Raw genomic sequence first — 21,374 nt, forward strand, 5'->3', positions numbered from 1 at the left:
GATACATTACATTTAACCATTAATATAAGTTCTTTTTGTCTGTGAAAACCTCTTGGATTCCTCTTGAGTTTAATGACCTAGGCAGTTCTAAGGTCTGGTTAAGTATTTCGTAGCGTGAGGCTCTGTTGGAACTTACCTGACGTTTTTCTCATGATTACATGCACTTGTGGGTTGGGGGGCGGTGGTATAATAAAAACCTATTTGGTCTTTGTCCCTAGGGTCTGGACCATAGCTCCCAAACCGTTGGAAGTTGCAGGGCTGAGGTTACAGGAAAGAGGTGGGAACTGTGTGCTCCCTGATGGCTCCGAACAAGATGGGAGCTGGGGAACCAACCAAGCGCCCAGAGGGCTGTAACCTTCACTTACTTCAGCCTCCACTTACCGAATGGAATGATGAAAACCACCAAGGAGAAGGCTCAGGGCTGGGCGCTGCCGGGGAGGGGGGGGGAGCGTCCAAAAGTCTTAGAAGCTCTGGACGCCCCCTCCGGCCTTCTCGTCCATGGACCTGCGGCTCGCGACGGGTACCGGTCCCAGCGCACGGGTGGGTGAAGCCCTTGCCCGAGCTCCGAGTGGTCTAGGAAGCGTCACTCGGGAGGGGCGCGGGGGGGAACCCACGATTTTGTCGCCTGCGTGGCAGAAACGTCGGTGGCGTCTGAAGCGGGGACAGAGAACCCGAGCCCGGTTGCTGGCGTTGGAGGAGACAAGACACCCCGTGCCGGGGACCGGAAACCCCGTAGAGAGGACGATGGCGCAGGCCAGCGAGGAGCCCCCCTTTTTGCCGAGCACCTTGAGATGGGGTCTAGACGGCAGTTAGGAGGGGGGCCGACTGGAGGACTGCACGGAGGAGGGTTAGAACAACCGTCAGGAGGAGGCGACGCTGGGGAGAGAAGGCTGGTAGAGACGCAGCAAACGAGGTCTTCGTTTCCCGCGTCTAACGTCGGAGAAGCGCCGGGAGCCGCCACAGCCCCGGCGATCGCACGCCCTCCCGCGGCCCCGAACCCCGCGGCTCGCGTCCGTCCCGGGGCGGTGGGGGCGCGGCGGGGCAGGGCGGGCCGGCGGGCCGCAGCCGGGGGCGGGGTCGCGGGCGAGAGACCCTCCCCGGCGCGCGAGAGGGGGCGGCGCTTCCGGAAGGGCCGGGAGGAAACCTCGCGACCCGGCAGCGCCGCCCGCCCTCGCGCTCCTCCCCGCGGGTCCCCCGCCGGCTGGGCCCGCCTGTCAGTGCGCAGGCGCGGCCCGCGTTCCGCAGCCTCGCGGCCCCCACGGTCGCAGCCCGCCCGCCCCCGGCCGCCGTCTCTAACGCACATGTGTGCCAGGTGCGAGCGATAGCGGGAGGGAGCAGGGCCCGCCCGCGCGCGGCCGGAAAACACGGGGGAGGTCTCCGTAGCGTGGGTTTGGCGGAGATTTTCTAATGACCCAGTCCAAGGGCAGGGAGTAAAAAGATGGTACGTTTGCCAGCACCGAAAAACAAAAGTCGGGTCATGGGCAAACAGAAGCCTACCATGGAAAAGGTAGAAGATGGGGAGAAGACATTTGCACCGTATATTACAGATACAAGCTTAATATCCCACATAAGTAAATGAGACTGAGGGAACCAAAGATCAGAATTCCAATCAATTAAAAAAAAAAGATTTTATTTATTTATTTGACGGCGGGTGGGGTGGGGGGAACGCAGGCTTCCTGCTGAGCAGAGAGCCCAATGCGGGGCTCCATCTCAGGACCCTGGGATCATGACCTGAGCTGAAGGCAGAGGCTTTAACCCACTCAGCCACCCAGGCACCCCTCCAATCAATCTTTTAAAAAGGCAAGAGACATGAATGGATAGTCCAGGGGGAAAAAAAAGTATGAAACTGTTCCTTAAAAGAAAAGATGTTAGGTTCATAGGTTCTTACAGTAAGAGAAAAAGCACATTATTCTGAGATACCGTTTCTACCTTAACCCAGTTTGCAAAAGTCAAAAGCGAGAGGACAGGCTGTGGGGACACAGGCACTCATATACATTCCTGGTGGGAATACAAGATGGTACAGCTCCCGCAGAGGGGAATTTGGCAACAGCTAACAAGAGTTGGTATGTCCTTACAACTTTGACCCAGTAGTTTCACAGCCAGAAGCTCACCCTTGAGAAACACTTAAGCCAACATGAAAGTATGTATATGTACAAAGTTAACTATTGCAGCATTATTTGCGATGACAAAATTTTGGAGACAATTTTTGTGCCAATACATAGACAAGGGGTTGAATACACTGGGACATTCATACAATGAGATACTCTGCAGTTGTTAAAGAGAGGGAGGAAGATCTCTATGAACTGATGTGGAGTGATTTCTAGGATATACTGCTAAGTGAAAAAAGTCAAATACAAAAAAAGTACATATATTATGCCACTTTTGTGTAAAATGAGGAGAAATAAAATATTCAAGGATCTGCTTATTTTTGCTAAAAAAGAAAACTAGGAAGAATCAACTAGAAACTAACAAATTGGTTAATTAGAGTGGATGGGTGGGAATGGAGAAAAACTCTAAGAGGAAAGATGTATCAAGCATACTTTTTTGGGGTAGCTTTGACTTGTAGAAACATGGATGTTTTTATATTCAAAAATTTAAATTAGGGCGCCGGGGTGGCTCAGTGGGTTAAGCCGCTGCCTTCGGCTCAGGTCATGATCTCGGGGTCCTGGGATCGAGTCCCACATTGGGCTCTCTGCTCAGCGGGGAGGCTGCTTCCTCCTCTCTCTCTCTCTGCCTGCCTCTCTGCCTACTTGTGATCTCTCTCTGTCAAATAAATAAATAAAATCTTTAAAAAAATGTTTAAATTAAATCAACAAAGAAGGGGGAGACAAAACTAAAATTGAATGCAAGCAGAAGTAAGCTAATGAACTAAATGCTATAGTAAATTAACCGCGGAAGAAGTAGACCCAAATTACTTTTGAACACAAATCTCTGTATACCTTTTGTGTGTAAACAAGCAAACAAAACTACAAAGAAATTTTGAATTGTACTTAGTTGGCAGTGGTCTGGGGTAGCAATTCTGAAAATATTGTCTGCGTATTGTAGGATTAAGTAAATTGATGATAGTACTGTGGGTGGGAGTCAGGATTCTCCCTTGGAGTAGGGTGTTAATCATGGAGGGAGGGGCAGCAAGGGAGAACTTTGTGGGTTGGAATCTACTTCCTAGATCTACCTGCAGAAAATAGCTCTGGGGAATAGGGCGATTCCAAGAGCCATGAGCATTTCTTAGGTCCATATCTGTGGCTCACTCTGGGAAGGGGCAGGGCAAGTGAAAGATACTCAGGAACAGCTTGTGGCTGCTGAAAGCAAGGACGGACAGAAAGGACGGAGACAGGTCAGGAGGGACATAGAGGCCAGCTTGATAGGGCTTCCAGTGGCCAAATTTGGAGGAATGTGAAATCAAAATGAATAATGACAGTAGTGAATTATGACATTGGAAAAAAAAGGATCCATGAGTCGAGAATGATACTAAAAAAACAGTCTTGCAAACAAATAAATAAATAAATAGAGGTAAAAGGAACAGCTCTTCTTTACAGTAGAGTACCAGCTAATAAATGCTGAAGGCACAGCAGAGTTAGAAAAGTAACTGTGTGACAACTATTACAGCAATAACTGACTCAGGCGGGAATCACTCATGGATGCTAACACCCCTGCGTGAAAGCTTGTTGGGAGACATTACAGAGTCACCCTCCATCGACACCTAGAGAGTGGGAAAATCTGGTGGATACCACCTTAACCCTTGGTCAAAGTCGGCATCATCAAGAGTGACCTGACATCATGTCACAAAAATATATTCCCTGAATTAGATCATGAGGACACAGACAAACACAAATTGAGGGATAATAATACAAGCCTGACTCTCAAATAACGTCAAGGTCACAGAAGCCAAAGATTAAGGAACTGACCAGATTAAAGAAGAATAAAGAGACATGAACATTGTATGAAATGTGTGACTTTGGAAAAGATAATATTGCCATAAAGGCTGTTACTGGGACAATTGGTAGAATGTGAGCATGTACTGAACACGAGAGATTGGCTTTGGATCAGTGTTAGATCTTCTGAATTTGAACATTGCAACATGCGTACGCAGAGAAACTTCTTGTGTTTAGGAAATTTACCCTGCAATTCTTAGGACTGAAGAGTTATGATTTCTGCAACTTAATCTCAAATGGTTCAGGGAAGAAGAACAGTCTGTGGGACACTTCGTACCCCTTAGTGGATATACCCCAACTTGCGTAATATGTTCCCTACTGTGGAACATCTAAAATTTTCCAGTGAAGGGGTGCCTGGCTGGTGTAATCTGTAGAGCATCCAACTCTTTTTTTTTTTTTTTTTTAAGATTTTATTTATTTATTTGACACAGAAAGAGAGAGAGATCACAAGTAGGCAGAGAGGCAGACAGAGAGAGGAGGAAGCAGGCTCCCTGCTGAGCAGAGAGCCCGATTGGGGGCTCAATCCCAGGACCCTGGGATCATGACCTGAGCAGAAGGCAGAGGCTTTAACCCACTGAGTTACCCAGGCGCCCCGAGCATCCAACTCTTGATGTGGGGTCATGAGTTTGAGCCCTATGTCGGTGTAGAGATTGTTTTAAAATAATTTATAAAATGTTTTGCCAATTTAAAAAAATCACCCATACCTCCATGTTGCTATCAATATCCTTATGAATCTAATTCCTTCTTTTGTTAGCATTTTTAGAATGAATGCCCACAACTCTGAATCCCATATCAAAGAGTGTAAATGTTTTTTGGCCTTTAAGAAGAAAAGCCGCTTGAGATGCCAAGAGTGGCTGATTTAAAATAGAAGGTTGTACGGTAATAGGGGAGGTGACAGCATTGAGCTACAAATAGCAGGAGATTCTGAAAGCGGCTACGCTATTGTGCATAGGACTCTTGTGTGGCTAGGAAAACTCCCCACACCAAACTCATAGCAGACTTTAGGCTTGTCACACCCCTGCCATTGTCCTGTGAACGAGGGGGCTACTCCAAGCCACCGTGACCTAAACCTAGATTTGGACAATAAGGGATTTGTGACTATCTGGCTCATTGCCTCTAGAGGATTTTCTCAAGAACCACAGTGTGAAGTTTTGTGTTCGGGAACCTCACAACTCTCCAAGGCAGCTGTAAAAATCTGTATAAACTGCAAATTGAAAAAGAACAAGTATTTGCCCTAAAATATATTCAGTTGAAAACAAATAAATCTGCTGGTAATCAGAGGTAAATTGGTATAACTACTTTGGAAAATAGTTTAGTATTACCTTTTAAAACAAAATGTTGGGGCACCTGGGTGACTCAGTGGGTTAAGCCTCTGCCATTGGCTCAGGTCATCATCTCAGGATCCTGGGATCGAGCCCCGCATCGGTCTCTCTGCTCAGCGGGGAACCTGCTTCCTCTCTCTCTCTGCCTGCCTCTCTGCCTACTTGTGATCTCTGTCTGTCAAATAAATAAATAAAATCTTAAAAAAAATAAAACCAAATATTAATTAGCTCAGCCCAGTAATCCCTCTCCTGGGTCCACACCCAGAGCAATGTTTGCCCATCTGCTCCAGGGACAAGTAAGGGGTTGGTCAGAGCAGGACTATCTGTCACAGCAAACAAACTGGAAATAACTCAGTATCGATCAGCTGGACAAGGGCTAGACCAACAATGTTGTAGTCATACAATAGCATATCATATAGCAGTGAAAATGAATGTAAGTGCAGCTATGCAAAATTATGTATGTAAATCACAGAAACATTGCATGGAAAAGGGTAAGGCTCAGAAGTATATATATCGAATAATATTTTTATAAAACTAAAACAAAACCACATACTATATAGGGATATACTCATTTGTATTTAAGATGTATTTTTTTTAAAGATTTTATTTATTTGTTTGACAGAGAGAGACACAGCAAGAGAAGGAACATGAGCAGGGGGAGTGGGAGAGAGAGAAGCAGGCTTCCTGCTGAGCAGGGAGCCTGATGCGGGGCTCAATCCCAGGATCCTGGGACCATGACCTGAGCCGAAGGCAGAGGTTTAATATCTGAGCCACCCAGGCGCCCCTAAGCTGTATTTTTTAAAGCAAGGGAGTGATAAATGGAATATTGAGAATGAGGAGGCAGCGGTATGGGATGGGAAAGATAAGAAGTATAAAGGTATTGGCTGTATTCTAGTTTTGCTGTTTTTTTTTTTTTTTAACGTGCACTGTAAATCTCTTTCATAGGTGAAGAAATGCAAATGATCAGTAAAACATTGAAAAAAAAGTTTTTCCAGTAATTCAAAAGGAAAGAAAAACCACTCTTTTAAAGAGAGATACCAATATCTATAATGGAATACTCTGCAGCCATCAAAAGAAATGAAATCTTGCCATTTGCAATGACGTGGATGGAATAGAGGGTATCATGCTGAGTGAAATAAGTCAATCAGAGAAAGACAATTATCATATGATCTCCCTGATTGAGGAAGTTGAGAGGTAACGTGGGGGGTTTGGGACGTAGGAAAAGAATAAATGAAACAAGATGGGATTGGGAGGGAGACAAACCATAAGAGACTTAATCTCACAAAACAAACAGTGTGGCTGGTGGGGAGGAGGGTTGAGAGAGAGTGGCTGGGTGATGGACGTTGGGGAAGGTATGTGCTATGGTGAGTGCTGTGAAGTGTGTAAACCTGGCGATTCACAGACCTGTACCCCTGGGGCTAATAATACCTTATATGTTAATTTAAAAAATTAAAAAATTAAAAAAAATTAAGATACCATTTTTCATTAACCAAAGTAGTAAGGATTTATTTTTATTTATTAAAATTTTTTTAAAATTTATTTGACTTAGAGAGAGAGTACAAGCAGGGTGAGGGGCAGGGGGAAAGAGAAGCAGGCTCCCCGCAGAGCAGGAAGTCCTATGTGGGGCTCTATCCCAGGACCCTGGGACAATGACCTGAGCGGAAGGCAGATTCTAAACAATCTGAGCCACCCAGGCCCCCAAGATTTATATTTTAGAGGGGGGGAAGGGGCAGAGAGAGAGGGAGAGAGTGAATCTTAAGCAGGCTCCACTCCCAGCACAGAGTCTGATGTGGGGCTCAATCTTATGACTTGAGATCATGATCTGAGTCAAAATCAAGAGTTGGACACTTAACCACTCAGGTGCCTCTAAAAGTAGTAAAGATGTTTTTTTTTTTTTTTAAGTTTGTCCTCTATTAGGAGATAAAATGATACAACATTCAATGTAAGAAGTTTGGCCTTAGGTTCCCATAGTCTTAGGCCTATATCCTTTATTTAGTCTTAGGCATATATCCTTATATCCAGTAATTTCACTTATAGGCACGTAGGAATATATCCTCAACAATTACCAGAAAGGTGGCTAAGAAGTTTTGTATAGGACAATTCTCCTCAGCATTGTGTGAGCAGTTACTGGGGTAGAAAACAATCCAAAAACAGGAGAGGGGTGAACAAATCATGGAACACTCGAATGTAGAATATTTTGCAGCTGTCAACAACTGTGTTCTTGAAGGCACTTACTCTGATCATTCTTGAATTTTCCTGTGTTTCTAGAAACCTCAGCAGTGACAGGAGATCTCAACTTGAGGTTTTCTCTGACCTGGAGGCCTTCCGTAACCACCTAACTGGAGGTCGGATTCCATTCCTTTTTCCAGATGCTTTGCATTTATCTCCTTGGTTTTTTGTTTGTTTTTGTTTTTTTGAAGGGGCGGGTGGCCATATTCCTAATCGACACCATGGGGCATTCTAGGTCCTACCATAGAACCACAGAATAATGAATTCCCTATTCCCCAAAACACAGATGGGGAAGGCTCAAGTTCTTTTTTTTTTTTTTTTAAGATTTTATTTATTTATTTGACAGAGAGAGATCACAAGTAGATGGAGAGGCAGGTAGAGAGAGAGAGAGAGAGAGAGAGAGAGAAGCAGGCTCCCCGCTGAGCAGAGAGCCCAATGCGGGACTCGATCCCAGGACCCCGAGATCATGACCTGAGCCAAGGCAGCGGCTTAACCCACTGAGCCACCAAGGCGCCCTGGGGAAGGCTCAAGTTCTTGCTTGAAACTGTTGTGCTGACAGTGAAGGCTTCAGGGATTAGGTGGCAAAATTATGACCATTCATCGTTGAGGCAGCAGTGGGAATGTATTAAGTGCCCCTAGTAAAGGAACAGTAAGTCCAGATTTCAGTTACTCTTGTGATGAACGAAGCAGTTAGCACCTAGCACAGGAACAAGAAATCCACTGAATAAGCGATTTTTAAAAATTTTTTAAAAAGATTTTAATTTATTTATTTGAGAGAAAGCGATAGCAAGAGACAATATAGGGGGTGGGGAGGAGAAGGAGAAGCAGGCTCCCCGGTGAGCAGGGAGCCTGGTGCAGGGACCATCCCAGGAACCCGGGATCATGACCTGAGCTGAAGACAGACTCTTAACCACCTGAGCCACCCAGGCGCCTGAGAATAAGCAATTTAAACCCATAATCTGCACCTCCTTCCTGAAACATCCTATCAAGAGGGGCCCCATTTGGCCACTTTTCCTTCTCATTCAGCAAAACCTTCAGCTACCTTCCTTTCACTCTGTGCCTGCAATAAAGACAGATCTCGTCCTTGCCCGGGAGAGTTTCCAGCCTCCAAGAGAAGACAGACACAGGGTTCAATTACAAGGGTTCAATTACAAGGTGGTGGGTGAGTGTTATTGCTGGAGAGAGTTGTGGGGGGGCGTGAGGGGGCCCTCACCTAGCCTAGGGGGTGGAGCGAGACCTTCTTGAGGAGGTGACATTTTGATCTTTAAGGCAAAACCTAAGGACAGGGAGGAGAATGCTGGGGGCAGGCCAGGCCGTGCTCTGGGCAACCTCGCGGAGGAGGGCGGAGAAGAGGGCGGGGAGAAGGGTGCCCAGGCTGAGCCAGAAGTCCATGCCAGTGTGGCCAGCGGTGGCCAACACAGGATTTCGGGTTGCTCTCGGCAGTGGGGCCCCACCAAGGGGTTTTCCGACCTGGCCTTTCCCGATGCCCCCCCCCCCGCCCCCTCCCCCGCTGCCACCTGCTCTGTCCTGGGTACACCTTCCGGTGCGTTTCAGCAGCGACAGGCCACCCAGTGGTGCGGCGCGGGTGCAGGTGCAGGGCCCGACCTAGGGTGTTGGCCCCACGGGCTCTGGCAACAGGTATGTGCCACGCAGATGGCAGTGCTGGGTCTGGCCAGGTAGAGTGCCCGGGTCCCCTCCACGGGGCCCTGGGCGCACGCTCCTCTAGGGGTTCTCCAAGAAATGGCCAGATTCTTCTGGCTCGGGTTTCCTGCCTTGGATCCTGCTGCTAGCAACTCCCCTAGGGGAGTTATTTATAGACGGGAATGGTTTGATCACCTCCTGCTCCTCTGGTTTTGCTTTTCTTAATCAGGACTCCTGACCGGGAAGGTGGGGGGTGCTGGATGCAATCATCTTTGCAGGGTTGAAATCTTGTTCAAAGCGGACTGTATAAAGCAGTTCCCATTCGGCTGCGTCATCTGCTCCTGGCTTCTCCGGGAAACGGCCCTTACTCTACTAAGGGATTTAAAAGCGCTTGATAAACCCGGTACGAGCTAGCCCCGTGGTTACAGAGTTGCTGCTTCCCTTTGCACAGTGAATTTCTTCTTCTAATCCACCACATTTACTGTTATTTTACTGTAAACTGCCTGCCATGCTTTTGACCCTAAGAAGCAGGATTTGCATAAACTCATTTTATTTAGCTCACTTTTTATCTATATTATAGGTTTAGTTTTTTTTGTTGTTGTTATTGGGTTTTTTCGTTTTGTTGTTTTTAGTAGGCTCCATGCCCAGCAAGGAACCCATCACAACCATAGCTTGAGACCCTGAGATCAGTACCTGAACTCAGACTTGACCACTATGCATTAGCTATGTTCACCAGGAATGTAGCATTTAAGAAATAAATACGTTTGCATTTTAAAAAATCACAAGGTGACCGGCAAAACAGCGGACACCAACAAGGGGGCATGGCAGCTTTTCTGGAGCCTTCCTGGAGTCTTGATGCTGGTATGTCTGTGAAAACACAGTTCAGTGAAAACAGGAAAGCAAAGCCGTCCTGGCCGGGGAATGTTAAGCCGCTGCATGTCTGCGAGTAAAGCTCCCACTCTCCTGACTGTTCTTTCCTCCAATCTTTGCTTTCCAGACTCATGAAATTTCCAGTAGGAAAACCTGGTAACAGGTGTGACTTTTATTTATTAGTATTATTTTTTAAAGCAGGGATTCACTTTCCCTGAATCTCAGTTCCTAGGAGAAAATGTCCAGGTTGGCTGAGGGAGAAGAGAAAATTCAGTTATGTGACTCATCTGCCCCTCGCAGCCACAAGGGGAGGACCCATGGGTGCTGGGTGTTACCGAAGTGGCTGTAATTTTAGGCTGAGTTTGCCTTTTGATAAATTATCTTCATCTGTGCTTTGCTGGGTGACATTCCTAGGGCGCTCTGCTGAATGGTCCCTGAAGTTTTTGACCCTCGGTTTTGTCCCTCTCCCGGTTTCCCTCAATGCCCCTCTGCTTGTCCCTTTCTCAGGGCTCAGGCTCTGTCTGGGATTTTACTCGGCAAATCATGAGGCAGCAACTTAGATCACAAGGTTTCTGTCCTCCTTCCTACAACCTGTGGGGCTCGGGGGAGGATGTCTACTCTGAATTTTCTAAGTTAATGTAGACACTGACAGCAGCCACAGTCCAGTATTTGACCGTGACTTCAACTTAAATCTCATTCTGTCGGGACATGAGATGACAACGGCTGAGGGAGAGGGTCGGATGGTGGGGACGGGAGGCACTGTGACGAGCCAGCTCAGGAACATTTGGGGACAGACACCCTTTTCCAGGCTTGAGAAAGACAACTTGAGCTACTTGAAGGGAGCTCTGCTTTGGGTAGACCATAGCCCGTTTCCTGTGCTATTAGAAGGAGGTTGTGATATTCACCCCTAAGAGTTAGGAAGATGAAATGAAAGTGTTTTGCTGTTCTACTCCCTTGCTTTTGACTCATCCAGGTGAGCCATTCCTCGATCAGATCGGTCACTACTCGGCCCTGTGTGCCCGCCACCTTCTTGAACCTGGGTATGTGCCACGCAGATGGCAGTGCTGGGTCTGGCCAGGTAGAGTGCCCGGGTCCCCTCCACGGGGCCCTGGGCGCACGCTCCTCTAGGGGTTCTCCAAGAAATGGCCAGATTCTTCTGGCTCGGGTTTCCTGCCTTGGATCCTGCTGCTAGCAACTCCCCTAGGGGATGCGGTTATCCTCCAGGACCACTGTGGGAACAAAGGCACCTGTCCACAGTCACATGGTCACTGTTTGTGTCGTGTCTGTGCCCATGGGGGGGGAGCCAGGGGTCGTGGGACACTATTTGAACCCAGGATGCCTGACTCCAGATGGAGGCCTCTGCTGCTTTGCCTTGCAAACTTCAGCTCAAACAGGCTCAGCCCTGGGCTGCTAAGAGGATGCGATGCTGAGGCTCTCTTCATTCAGGTTATAAAGGTTTTAGTCAATTTCCAGTCATTCATTTGAGCTCTTTAACCAGCCTTTAAAGTGCAGTCCATTTTGTTCAGGAAGTAGGAAGACAACAACTACTTGAGGTGGGGGGAGCCACCTTTTTGCGGTTCAGCTTCTGATCTATGGAGGTGGTTTAGACTTTTGAGCCTGCTGAGTGCTATGCGTGTTTGCCTAATCTTCTGGAAGCTTATGGTACTAATCACCCTAACGAGCGAGAGTTTCCCTCTGATGGGCAGAAAACTATGCACAGATGGTGACTCTCTTCCCCCAACCAGGGATAGATTTTTATATGTAGGGGACCCAAGGGCCACTCCCCTCTGTTGGAGGAGCTAAATTTGCATTCAGTGGAGAAAATTCTGTGAGCATTTCGCTCTCTAGTGGCCAACTAGGCAAGAGAGTTAATAGTTCTACCTCATCTTACAAATGGAGGTATGAGCCAGTTTAGTTTCAAAAACTTTTATTGAGCACCCACCACGTGCTGGCACAGTGCTAAACGCCAGGGTTGTGCACGTGAACAAGACTGCAGATCAGTTCTTTGTAAAGAGAATCGTGTCATAAATATATTAGGATCCCAGAACTTAATTTTTTTTTTTGAAGATTTTATTTATTTATTTGACAGAGAGACACAGTGAGAGTGAGAACACAAGCAGGGGGAGTGGGAGAGCGAGAAGCAGGCTTCCCACCGAGCAGGAAGCCAGATGCAGAGTGGGGAGGGGGGCAGTGTTGATCCCAGGACCCCGGGATCATGACCTGGACTGAAGGCAGATGCCCACCCAAAACCCAAGCACCACAGGATCCCAAAACTTTAGAGCTTGGAGATGATCTGGTTTGTGTCACTCCTTCTTTTTTAAAATAGTTGGAAACTGGCATGCAGAGAGATATGATGTGCTGAAGGCCGTATGTGGCTAGTTAGGGACAGGGAAGAAAAATGCCCAAAGAAATTCAGTAGAAGGTCATCCGCTAATCCTTATGACTTTTTATTTTGAAATAATTTTAGACTTACAAGAGTTGCAAAAATAGTACAGAGTTCTTTGCTCGGCTTCCTCCAGTGTTAATGTCTTACACAACCATGGGTTTATCAAAACTAGTACATCAGCTAAACTACAGACTTCAGATTTCGCTGGTTTTCCCACTAATGTCCACTTCGTTCCAGGATCCAATCCAGGATACCACATAGCATTTATTATTATTATTATTATTATTTTTAGATTTCTAAAAAATGTATCATAGCATTTACACTGTAGTTTTTAACTTTGGATTTTCCTGTACTTGAGGTTCTTTAAGATATTGTTGAACCAGTGACATTCAGCTGTTGTACAGAAACTGTGTCCCAGGTTTCTTTGGGTTTTGGAACAGGCTGTTTCCAGAGCCAGCTGTTTGCCAGGAGGATCTTGATGAAATTTCATTTACGGTTTTTGGATGTGTGCGAATTCTGGACAATCCCGGCCTGTCTGATCTGAGTACAAGAGGCTGCCCTCCGGGCCAGCAGAGCCACTGTCTGAACCTTCTGCTACTGTTCCCTCTTCATCTCGAGTCTCATTTCTGGTGATTATTGTTGTGCTTAGAGCATTCTTTGCTCTCAGGTGCCTGGTTTATTTGGTGAAGGACGTTGAAGTCAGAAAGACACAGATTCAGCCTCCAGGTTCCCCACCCAGTTGTGGTACCTTGAGGAAGTCACTCGGTTGCTCCTCTGCAAGATGGGGACAACAGCCTCCCTGCAGAGTTGAGAGGTCTGAATGTAAGAATATACACAGTGATTAGCATAGTGCAAGGTGTGCTGATGTGGAGTGAGTAAGCAAGCGACTGGATGGCGGATTGGGGGGTGGGGCGGGGGGGGAGACCCGGCTAGTAGAGTACAGTGGAGAGTCTTGAATGCCAGGTGAGACGTTGAACTCCCTGGTGGGCAGGGCTGGAATGAAGGGTTTGAGTAGTGGAGCGGATGAGATCAGAGTTGACCTGGACAACTCTGGATTACAGAACCTCGGGAAGCAGGGGACCCAAGGGGACTCATCAGAAAGCTATTTATTATGTTAGTTCTGATGAGAGCGGAATGGGCGCTTGGACTGGAAGAAGGTGGGATGGAAAGATGAAACTCAAGAGATGGTGGAGAGGCCATCCACTGATCTAGAGGACATGAGGCGAAGGCAGGACTCCAAGAGGACTACATTCTGGGTCCATGTGAAAAAAAGACTGATGTCACTAACTGTGGCTAGAGAAATCAGAATAAAGAGGAAATTGGTGGGGGGAAATACAGTTGATTTTGTTCATGTTGCACTTGAGGTAACAACCTTGAGATACCAACAGATTCCTTAATTAATCCAGAAATCTGAATCTGTTGTGGTCACATCGGTGATTCTGTCATCTCACTTAGCCCCTCTCTGGATTCAAATCAAAGCCTTACTTATTCTGCCCCAGAGAAGCTTGTCCTTACCACACTGGCTGATCAAGTCTCAAAATTTGTCTGATTTTTAAGGTCTTTGGACCTAAGACATCTTGTACTGTGTTACAGTAGGACCATTTCACTCTTCTGGAGCCTGTTTCTTTTTTCTTTTCTTTTCTTTCTTTCAAGATTTTGTTTATTTATTTGACAGAGAGAGATCACAAATAGGCAGAGAGGCAGGCAGAGAGAGAGAAGGGGGGAAGCAGGCTCCCCGCTGAGCAGAGAGCCCGACTGGGACTTGATCCCAGGACCCTGAGATCACGACCCGAGCTGAAGGCAGAGGCTTAACCCACTGAGCCACCCAGGCGCCCTACTCTTCTGGAGCCTTAAAACGAGATGCGGCTGCATTCTGGCTCTCTCTGCTTTGGTATCACAGCTTCCGAGGCCTTTGTGTGGATGATTCTCCCTTGGCTCAGAAACAGCTTTCTAAAGGGAGAATGTACTAATTTCATCGGTAGGATAAAAAAGTCAGTAACACAAACATAATCAATAAAAATGAGTGGTGCTGATTATGTTCTACATTCTTTTTTTTTTTTTTTTAAGATTTTATTTATTTATTTGACAGATCGTAAGTAGGCAGAGAGGCAGGCAGAGAGAGAGAGGAGGAAGCAGGCTCCCTGCTGAGCAGAGAGCCCGATGTGGGGCTCGATCCCAGGGTCCTGGGATCATGACCTGAGCCGAAGGCAGCGGCTTAACCACTGAGCCACCCAGGCGCCCCTATGTTCTACATTCTTTTAGAATACTTAAAACTTTTATTGTGGATCATCATGATCTCATGGCTTTTCATAAATTTAATGCCTGGCTAGCAGGGGGCCCTTTGGGTTGGCTCCTGTATCTTCTGACATGACCCTATTTTTCTTGGAAGCTTACCTCCTTTCCGTAATGAGGAATCGAACTCAGCCCCAAGACCGAGAGTCACAAGCTCGACTGTCTGAGCCAGCCAGGCATCCCAGTAATTCATAAGCTCTGGTTTGGTGTGGCTCCTTACATATTGTCCTGATGGAGAGTTTGGTTCCACTGTTTTCATCCTGCTTTCAGCTTAAGGGTGCTGGTATTCTAATAGTTGACACTTTCAAGTTCTTATAAGGCAGTGAAATTTAGCAGGCGGTCCCCAGCCCCCTCCAGATGGTGCAGGAGTGGGGAGGGAGCCCCTTCGCCATTCCACTTTGAAATCAGCGCAGTCTACAACAGCGTTGTACACTGTGTTTCATTTCCTCATCACTGTGTCCATGTACTGTCACCTAAAATATAATTGTAAGATACGTGTGTGATCTCTAGCCAAACTAACTGGTTCTGCCTATTACTGAATTACTGATAATATTAGAATCAATACATTTTTGTAGTTGGTAAATAAATCCTATCTTAAAACTTAGTTCTTTTAAAATATATGTAACATTCTCTTACCAATGTTACATATTGTTATACCAAGATTTATAATGAATAAATTCAAATGGTTTTCCCAGTTAGCATTTATTTTGACCTACTTATTACCAGTTGATATGTTTAGTTTTGCTGCAGGGAGACAGGTAGTATTTTGGCATTCCATATAATTAAGAAATAATGACACATCAAATATAGGCTCTTAAGGTTTTATGTGAAAGCATCCTTTAATTTTTGGGTCACAACTTACATCTTGCCTTTATTATCTGTATATATATAGAAATTTTATTTTTTAAATAACCTCCATACCCAACCTGGGGCTCAAACTCACAACCCCAAAATCAAGTGTCTTTTGGCTAAGCCAACCAGATGCCCCTATTATCTGTATTTTTAAAAAAAGATTTTATTTTATTTATTTATTTGAGAGGGTGTGTACGCGCATGAGGTGATGGTCCAGCAGGAGGGAGAAGCAGACTCCTCTGAGCTCCACAGGCAGGCAGGGCTCCATCCCGGGACCCTGAGATCATGAACTGAGCAGAAGTTAAATGCTTAACCCACTGAGCCAACCAGGTGTCCCTTAATTACAGACTGTGTACAACTTAGAGTCGTTTTGATAAATATAAAACTTCCAAAAGCATTATTAGAAAAATAACCAAAGTTTATAAAAATAAAATGCAATTAAAACAATACATTCTGAGCTTTCTTAATTATATAAGGAATAATTTATGGAAACAGACAAGGCATTTAAGATAAAATTTTCCTATTTGGAATTTAATACAGAATTCCAATTAAAAATTGGGATTCCAAAATTGATCTTTGACCACGGGTGAGATGGTGGTTGGTTTGATTCCTTCCTCCATAGGGCCTGGCATTTCCTAATCAGCAAGATTTAAAATGACATCTTTCCCCCGCTTCGAGGCCCTGATCACAGCTCAAGCCTCTAATTTATTCTTTTGCCAGTAGCTTGTTTCTTTCAATCCCAACTGAATTTTTCTTTTTGGGTTTAAACCAATAATGAAAAGGATTATTGGTTTAAAACAGTTTAATTTACTTAACAGTTAACTGCACATGCGGATAGTTTCCCTGATACTTTCTGGCTCATAAACACACGTTACCATAGAGATTCAAGTAGTCAAAGAAAAGCTCTTCAAGTTACAGCTTTTACCAACAAAATCCTCATGATTTCAATTAAATGTGTATTTAAATTATTTTTATGCAGAATATATTTTTTAAAGGCTTTATTTATTTATTTGACAGACAGAGATCACAAGTAGGCAGAGAGGCAGGCAGAGAGAGAGAGGAAGGGAAACAGGCTCCCTGCTGAGCAGAGAGCCCGATGTGGGGCTTGATCCCAGGACCCTGAGATCATGACCTGAGCTGAAGGCAGAGGCTTAACCCACTGAGCCACCCAGGTGCCCAACGCAGGATATTTTTTCAAACAGATGGGTCATTCTTGAGACCCTGGAATCTCTGAATATAATTTTTTTAGCTCTCCAACACTGATGTGGAGGGAATAAATTCTTCTACATAAAGTGGAGACCCTAATTCCATTGCTAAATGTGAGCTGTTTACAGTGAGACCTATTTAAAATTCAGCATCTACTAAACGCTTCCAGCTAGTCTGGGATCCCTTGGCAAACTGTCCTATTCAGCTCTGACCATTTGGGTTCAGGGTGCTTTCCAGAAGCAGACAGAGCCACTGTCAGCAAGATAGGCTTCCCCTGGGGAGGAACAGTTGATCTATTTAATGGAGGCTGGGGGCGGGGAGGACAGCTCCTCTGGGTGAGGGATACTCTTGGTTAACACTCTGTCTCATCCCCAAACCATCATTTCCAGGGCATGCCTCCTCGGGGCAGACAGGAGACTTGGAGTCGGCTTTTCCTGTAGGAAGCCAGGCATGGTGACGGGTTACTGAGTTGGTTGTTGGCAGGTGAGTGCCACAATTCCTTTCTGCAGTGACGTTCTGGTGAAGGACAGTCTTGCTTCTGAATCCCTCGTCTGTGTTCTTTTCCTAGTCTGTTCTCCACACAGCTTGGAATAGTCTAGCGCAGAGTCCAGAGCAACCCAAATCTAGGGAGAGACAGAGGCGGGTTTCAACAGTGCTGCTGAAATTTTAATATGTTTGTGAATCACCTGGGGGATGCTGTGGAAGGGCAGATGCTGACTCAGTGGGTCTGGGTGGAGCCCGGGGTTCTGCATTTCTTGTGAGTTCCCGGGGGGATGCCAGTGCTACGGGTCCAGGGACCACACTTCTGAGTGGTGAGGGACTATAAGGGGTGAATCAGGTATGCACATAGTTGAGATCCCCTGATGTCTTATTTTTGCATCATTTCCCTTTGCTATCCAGGAATGATAAGCTCCATCCTTGAGCTGTTATCCTTATTTTAGGTGGGATCATAAACAGGGCGCCATGTGCCTGTTTAACTTCTCTTACTCCTCTGCCTTCCTGTGCTCCTTCCTGGGCTGGAATGGTAACAGGGCTCCTCAGTCCAAGGGTCAAGAAAGGACCTCACCGACTTCTCAGACCCACCATGGTCCCCATTCTTTATAACCCAGAGCTGTGCACAGAACTGACCCTGACCCTTCCCCATGATGTCTTCTGAGACCATGACATCCTGAAGTATCTAAGGGCTAACCTGGAAAGTTCCTATTCTGGCTCGATAGAGTTACGGTATCTGGGAAGGTGGAACTGCAAAGCTCTTAAGGAACTTGGAAGAACTAGAGATGCTTGTGACCTTTGGGTAGAGGAGATGACCTCTTCATACCTAGCTGGAGTGGAGAGGGTGTGTCCTTAGAATCATAATTCAGCTAATTCTAAGAATTCTAAGAAGGCTATCTGAAGGGTTTGCCTGGTAAAACCTCAGGGTTTATCACTTTGTAAAGCTTTTTCATTTTCTTATTCCTAACTTGTTAGGCCTGTGTTATCCTGGAACGGCCAAGGCCTTCTTCAGGAGGACTCATTCCTTCCGCCAGGGACCCAATGACACAATTTTAGGCCTTGTGACCACGCGGGAACTCCCTTTCCAACTGCCACTGTCCTGTAGGGAAGTGGAGGATACGGCTTCAGCCCTGCCCATCACTTACTGTCCTTCTATTTCTGGTCCACTGTGATGCTTACCTTGTTTCTGAGGCTGATTCTTTCTTTTCCGATTCTCTCTCTGGTTTAAAATCTATTATTGCTGTATACACTGAGAAAAAGTTCCTCTGTCACCTGGCTGTAAATCTGAAGTTCTGGAAGTGGGTTTTCTGGACCACTGATTTAACGTAGATGAATAAATGGTCAGGGCACTTCAAACGTCTATGGTTGGATTAAGTAAGACCTGGGATTGGTGTCCCTGACTGCTACTGCATTAGGCCTTCTACTTATAGCAAAGGCCAGAGTAGGAAGCAGCACAGGGAAAATCTTTGCTACATTTCAGAGTTGCTGGGGACACCGTTTTTTTGGAAACTGCCTTTTGTTATTTTTAAAAAAATATTTATTTATTAGAGTGCACACATGAGCTGGTGGGGAAGTATCAGGGGTGGGGAGAGGGGGAAAGGGGAGAGAGAGAGACAGACACACGATCTCAAGCAGACTCTCTGCGGCATGTGGACCCTGACAGGGGGCTCAATCCCACGACCCTGAGATCATGACCTATGTAGAAATCAAGAGTTGATGCTTAACCGACTGAGCTACCCAGACGCCCTGGAAAACTGCCTTTTAAAACAAATGAGGTTCCATGGGAGAGATCTCTGTCACCATCAACAATAATTATGCTTCTCTTAGGGGACAAGAACCTTGAATCATAATTGATGAGTTTCTCTTCTTCTTCTGGTTTTAGGATGCTCACACACTGGTAACTCACATATACATGAATACCATACCAGGCAGTCTTTTTAGTGCTGGTCTATCTTCAACTTATTTTCAGTTCTTATTTTAAAATATTTAGAGTCATATATGTGTGTGTGTGTGTGTGTGTATAATTGTACTGTTAATTTATGTAATTTATTGTAAATTCCTTTTTGCAAGAAGGCTTAGAATAATATATTAAAGCCAGTCTCCCCTTATTTTCCCAGCTGTACAGCGTAGAGGCCATGTTAGCTGAATCCCATACGGTACTACTAGTTAAGGCACACATGCCCACAGGCCCTTCTTCAATCTGCCTCCCAGCTCTCCAAGAAAGGGAAGCCGGACTTTGGCTTAAACTAGCCAAATGGGCCTAATCCCCTGGTCCTTCGCCAACCTTAACAGCCTCTTCCCTTATGCCTCCGTTCTCCCTCCATCACCCCCCCTCCCCAGCACCCAAGCTCGCGGTTCCCCACCTTAGCGCCCCCAGCCTCCCTCCACCCTCAACCCTCAGCCCCAGCTCAGCCTCCCTCCAGCCTCAGCATCCCCAAGCGAGGCCCTCCTCCTCCCTCCCTGCCCCCGCCCCCCTTCGCAAGCGCGGTCTCCCTCCCTCCCTCCAACCGCACCGCTGCCCCCAGCGCGGCCCCCCTGCTCCCAGCGCAGCCTCCCTCCATCCACACCCACCCACGCCCCAGCGAGGCCTCCCTCCATCCTGGCCCGCCCCCAGCGAAGCCTCCCTCCTCCCTCCATCCTCCCCCGCCCCTCCCCCACCAGCGAGGCCTCGCTCCTCCCTCCGTACTCACCCCCCACCCCCACCCCCGCCCCCACTCCCGCCCCCGCCGGCCTTCCCCAGCCCGCGCGGCCTCACCCCTATGGCGCGGCCTCTTCCGGCCCGCGGAGGGCGGGCGCGGGGCGGGGCCGGGCGGGAGGGGAGCGCCCGAGGTGCGAGCGTGCGGGGCTCGCGCCCCGCCGCCGGCCGGCCGGTCATGCTCATCACGCTGTGCTACCTGTACCTGTGGGCGCGCTGGGGGCGCCGACCGGCCGCGCTCGTGCGCGCCACGGTGCAGCGGCTGCGCGCCTCGCGCTGCTCCTTCACCTTCTGCGGCGCGGCCGCGCGGCCCCGGGACGCCCGCGTGTGCCTGAGCCGCGGCGGCCGCGTCTTCTGCGTCGGCGAGAGCCAGGTGGGCGGGCGCGGGGCCGGCGGGGTGCGGGCGGGGCCGGGGGCGCGCGGGGGGCGGGGCCGGCGGGAGGCGCGGCCTCGGGGCTCAGGCTGCCGGAAGCGCCCGCCCGCCCCGCGCTGCGCCGGGTCTCTGCGAGGCGGGAGGTCGCGGGCTTGGGGTCCCGAGGGCGGGCTTGGGGGCACCTCTGCGTGCGATATCCCCGGGAGCCCGGACGGGGGACCAGAGGTCCGGAACTGCTGCGACAGGCGACACGTCCCCCGTCCCCGGCGTGCCGGGTCGAGGGTATGGGGAGGCATGGCTGCTGCTGCGCCGCGCACCCGGAGTGCGCTTCTGACGGCCTCCCGCACTGCGGGCTGCGGTCGGCTTGAGCCTGACTTCACGGAGAGACCCGGATCCTCAGTCTCTGCCCGTATCTCCGAGGCACAAACATGGCCCTGTGGGTCGCGAGTTTTGCCCACCCGGGCGCCCCACGGATGGTCTCCGCGTCTGTTTGACCTCGGTTGCGCACACACTTCGTTTTGGACCCGGTGCTGAGCCTGACACCTGCCTGGTGCAGCCGCTCACCTGCCGGTCGTCCAGTCTGTGCAGAACCGTCCCCTCTCTGTAAAGGGGACCGCGGTTCTGTCCACTCAGCTGTTGGAGGGGGACTGGACCTCCCCTTGCGGTCTGCGCAGATTTCCGCTGACATAACTGTTTTCATGAACACTTAGAAGTATTTGCTTTTAATCGGTTTGTTTCCCTTCCCTCTTCCCTCCGGAAAGTCGGTTCCCTTTTAGCGTTAAAGTAAGATTTTCTACGTGTGCGAAACCACAGCACCCGCATGGGAATTAAAATCTTATCTCAGGTTTGAATACTTTGTTGTATGCCTAAGTATGGAGTTCTGTGGGTATCATCAGGTACCCTTCCCTGTTGGTAGACCATAACCCACCGAAAGTGAGTAACTGTTGTCTCCGTTCTGAGAGTGCCGAGCTAGGACCACTTAGAAGCGAGTCAGGAGACACTCCTTCCACTGAAGGGCCCTGTTCATTAATTAGGGCTTAATTCTCTCAAGGAACCAAGATTGAGAGAGAGAGAAAACTGAGGA

The 21,374-nt window shown here is 47.9% G+C and overlaps 1 protein-coding gene and 1 long non-coding RNA gene across 2 annotated transcripts in view; one reads left to right on the forward strand and one right to left on the reverse strand.

Moving 5' to 3' along the window:
• Positions 1-16,509: 16,509 nt before the first annotated feature.
• LOC309860567 lies at positions 16,510-20,260 on the reverse strand. Its single transcript, XR_014309452.1, has 2 exons — positions 20,123-20,260; positions 16,510-17,353 (listed from the first exon to the last, which is right to left on the reverse strand). It is a non-coding gene; the product is annotated as an uncharacterized lncRNA (long non-coding RNA).
• HLCS (holocarboxylase synthetase) overlaps positions 20,006-21,374 on the forward strand; it is a 205,010-nt gene continuing 203,641 nt past the window's right edge. Inside the window, exon 1 of the mRNA XM_082722771.1 lies at positions 20,006-20,290. Within this exon, the coding sequence (XP_082578897.1) occupies positions 20,096-20,290 (195 nt within the window). The 5' untranslated portion in view covers positions 20,006-20,095. The remainder of the gene's footprint in view (positions 20,291-21,374) is intronic.

The sequence above is a fragment of the Mustela nivalis genome, assembly GCF_964662115.1.
Source record: "Mustela nivalis genome assembly, chromosome: 1".
NCBI classification, from domain to species: Eukaryota; Metazoa; Chordata; class Mammalia; order Carnivora; family Mustelidae; genus Mustela; species Mustela nivalis.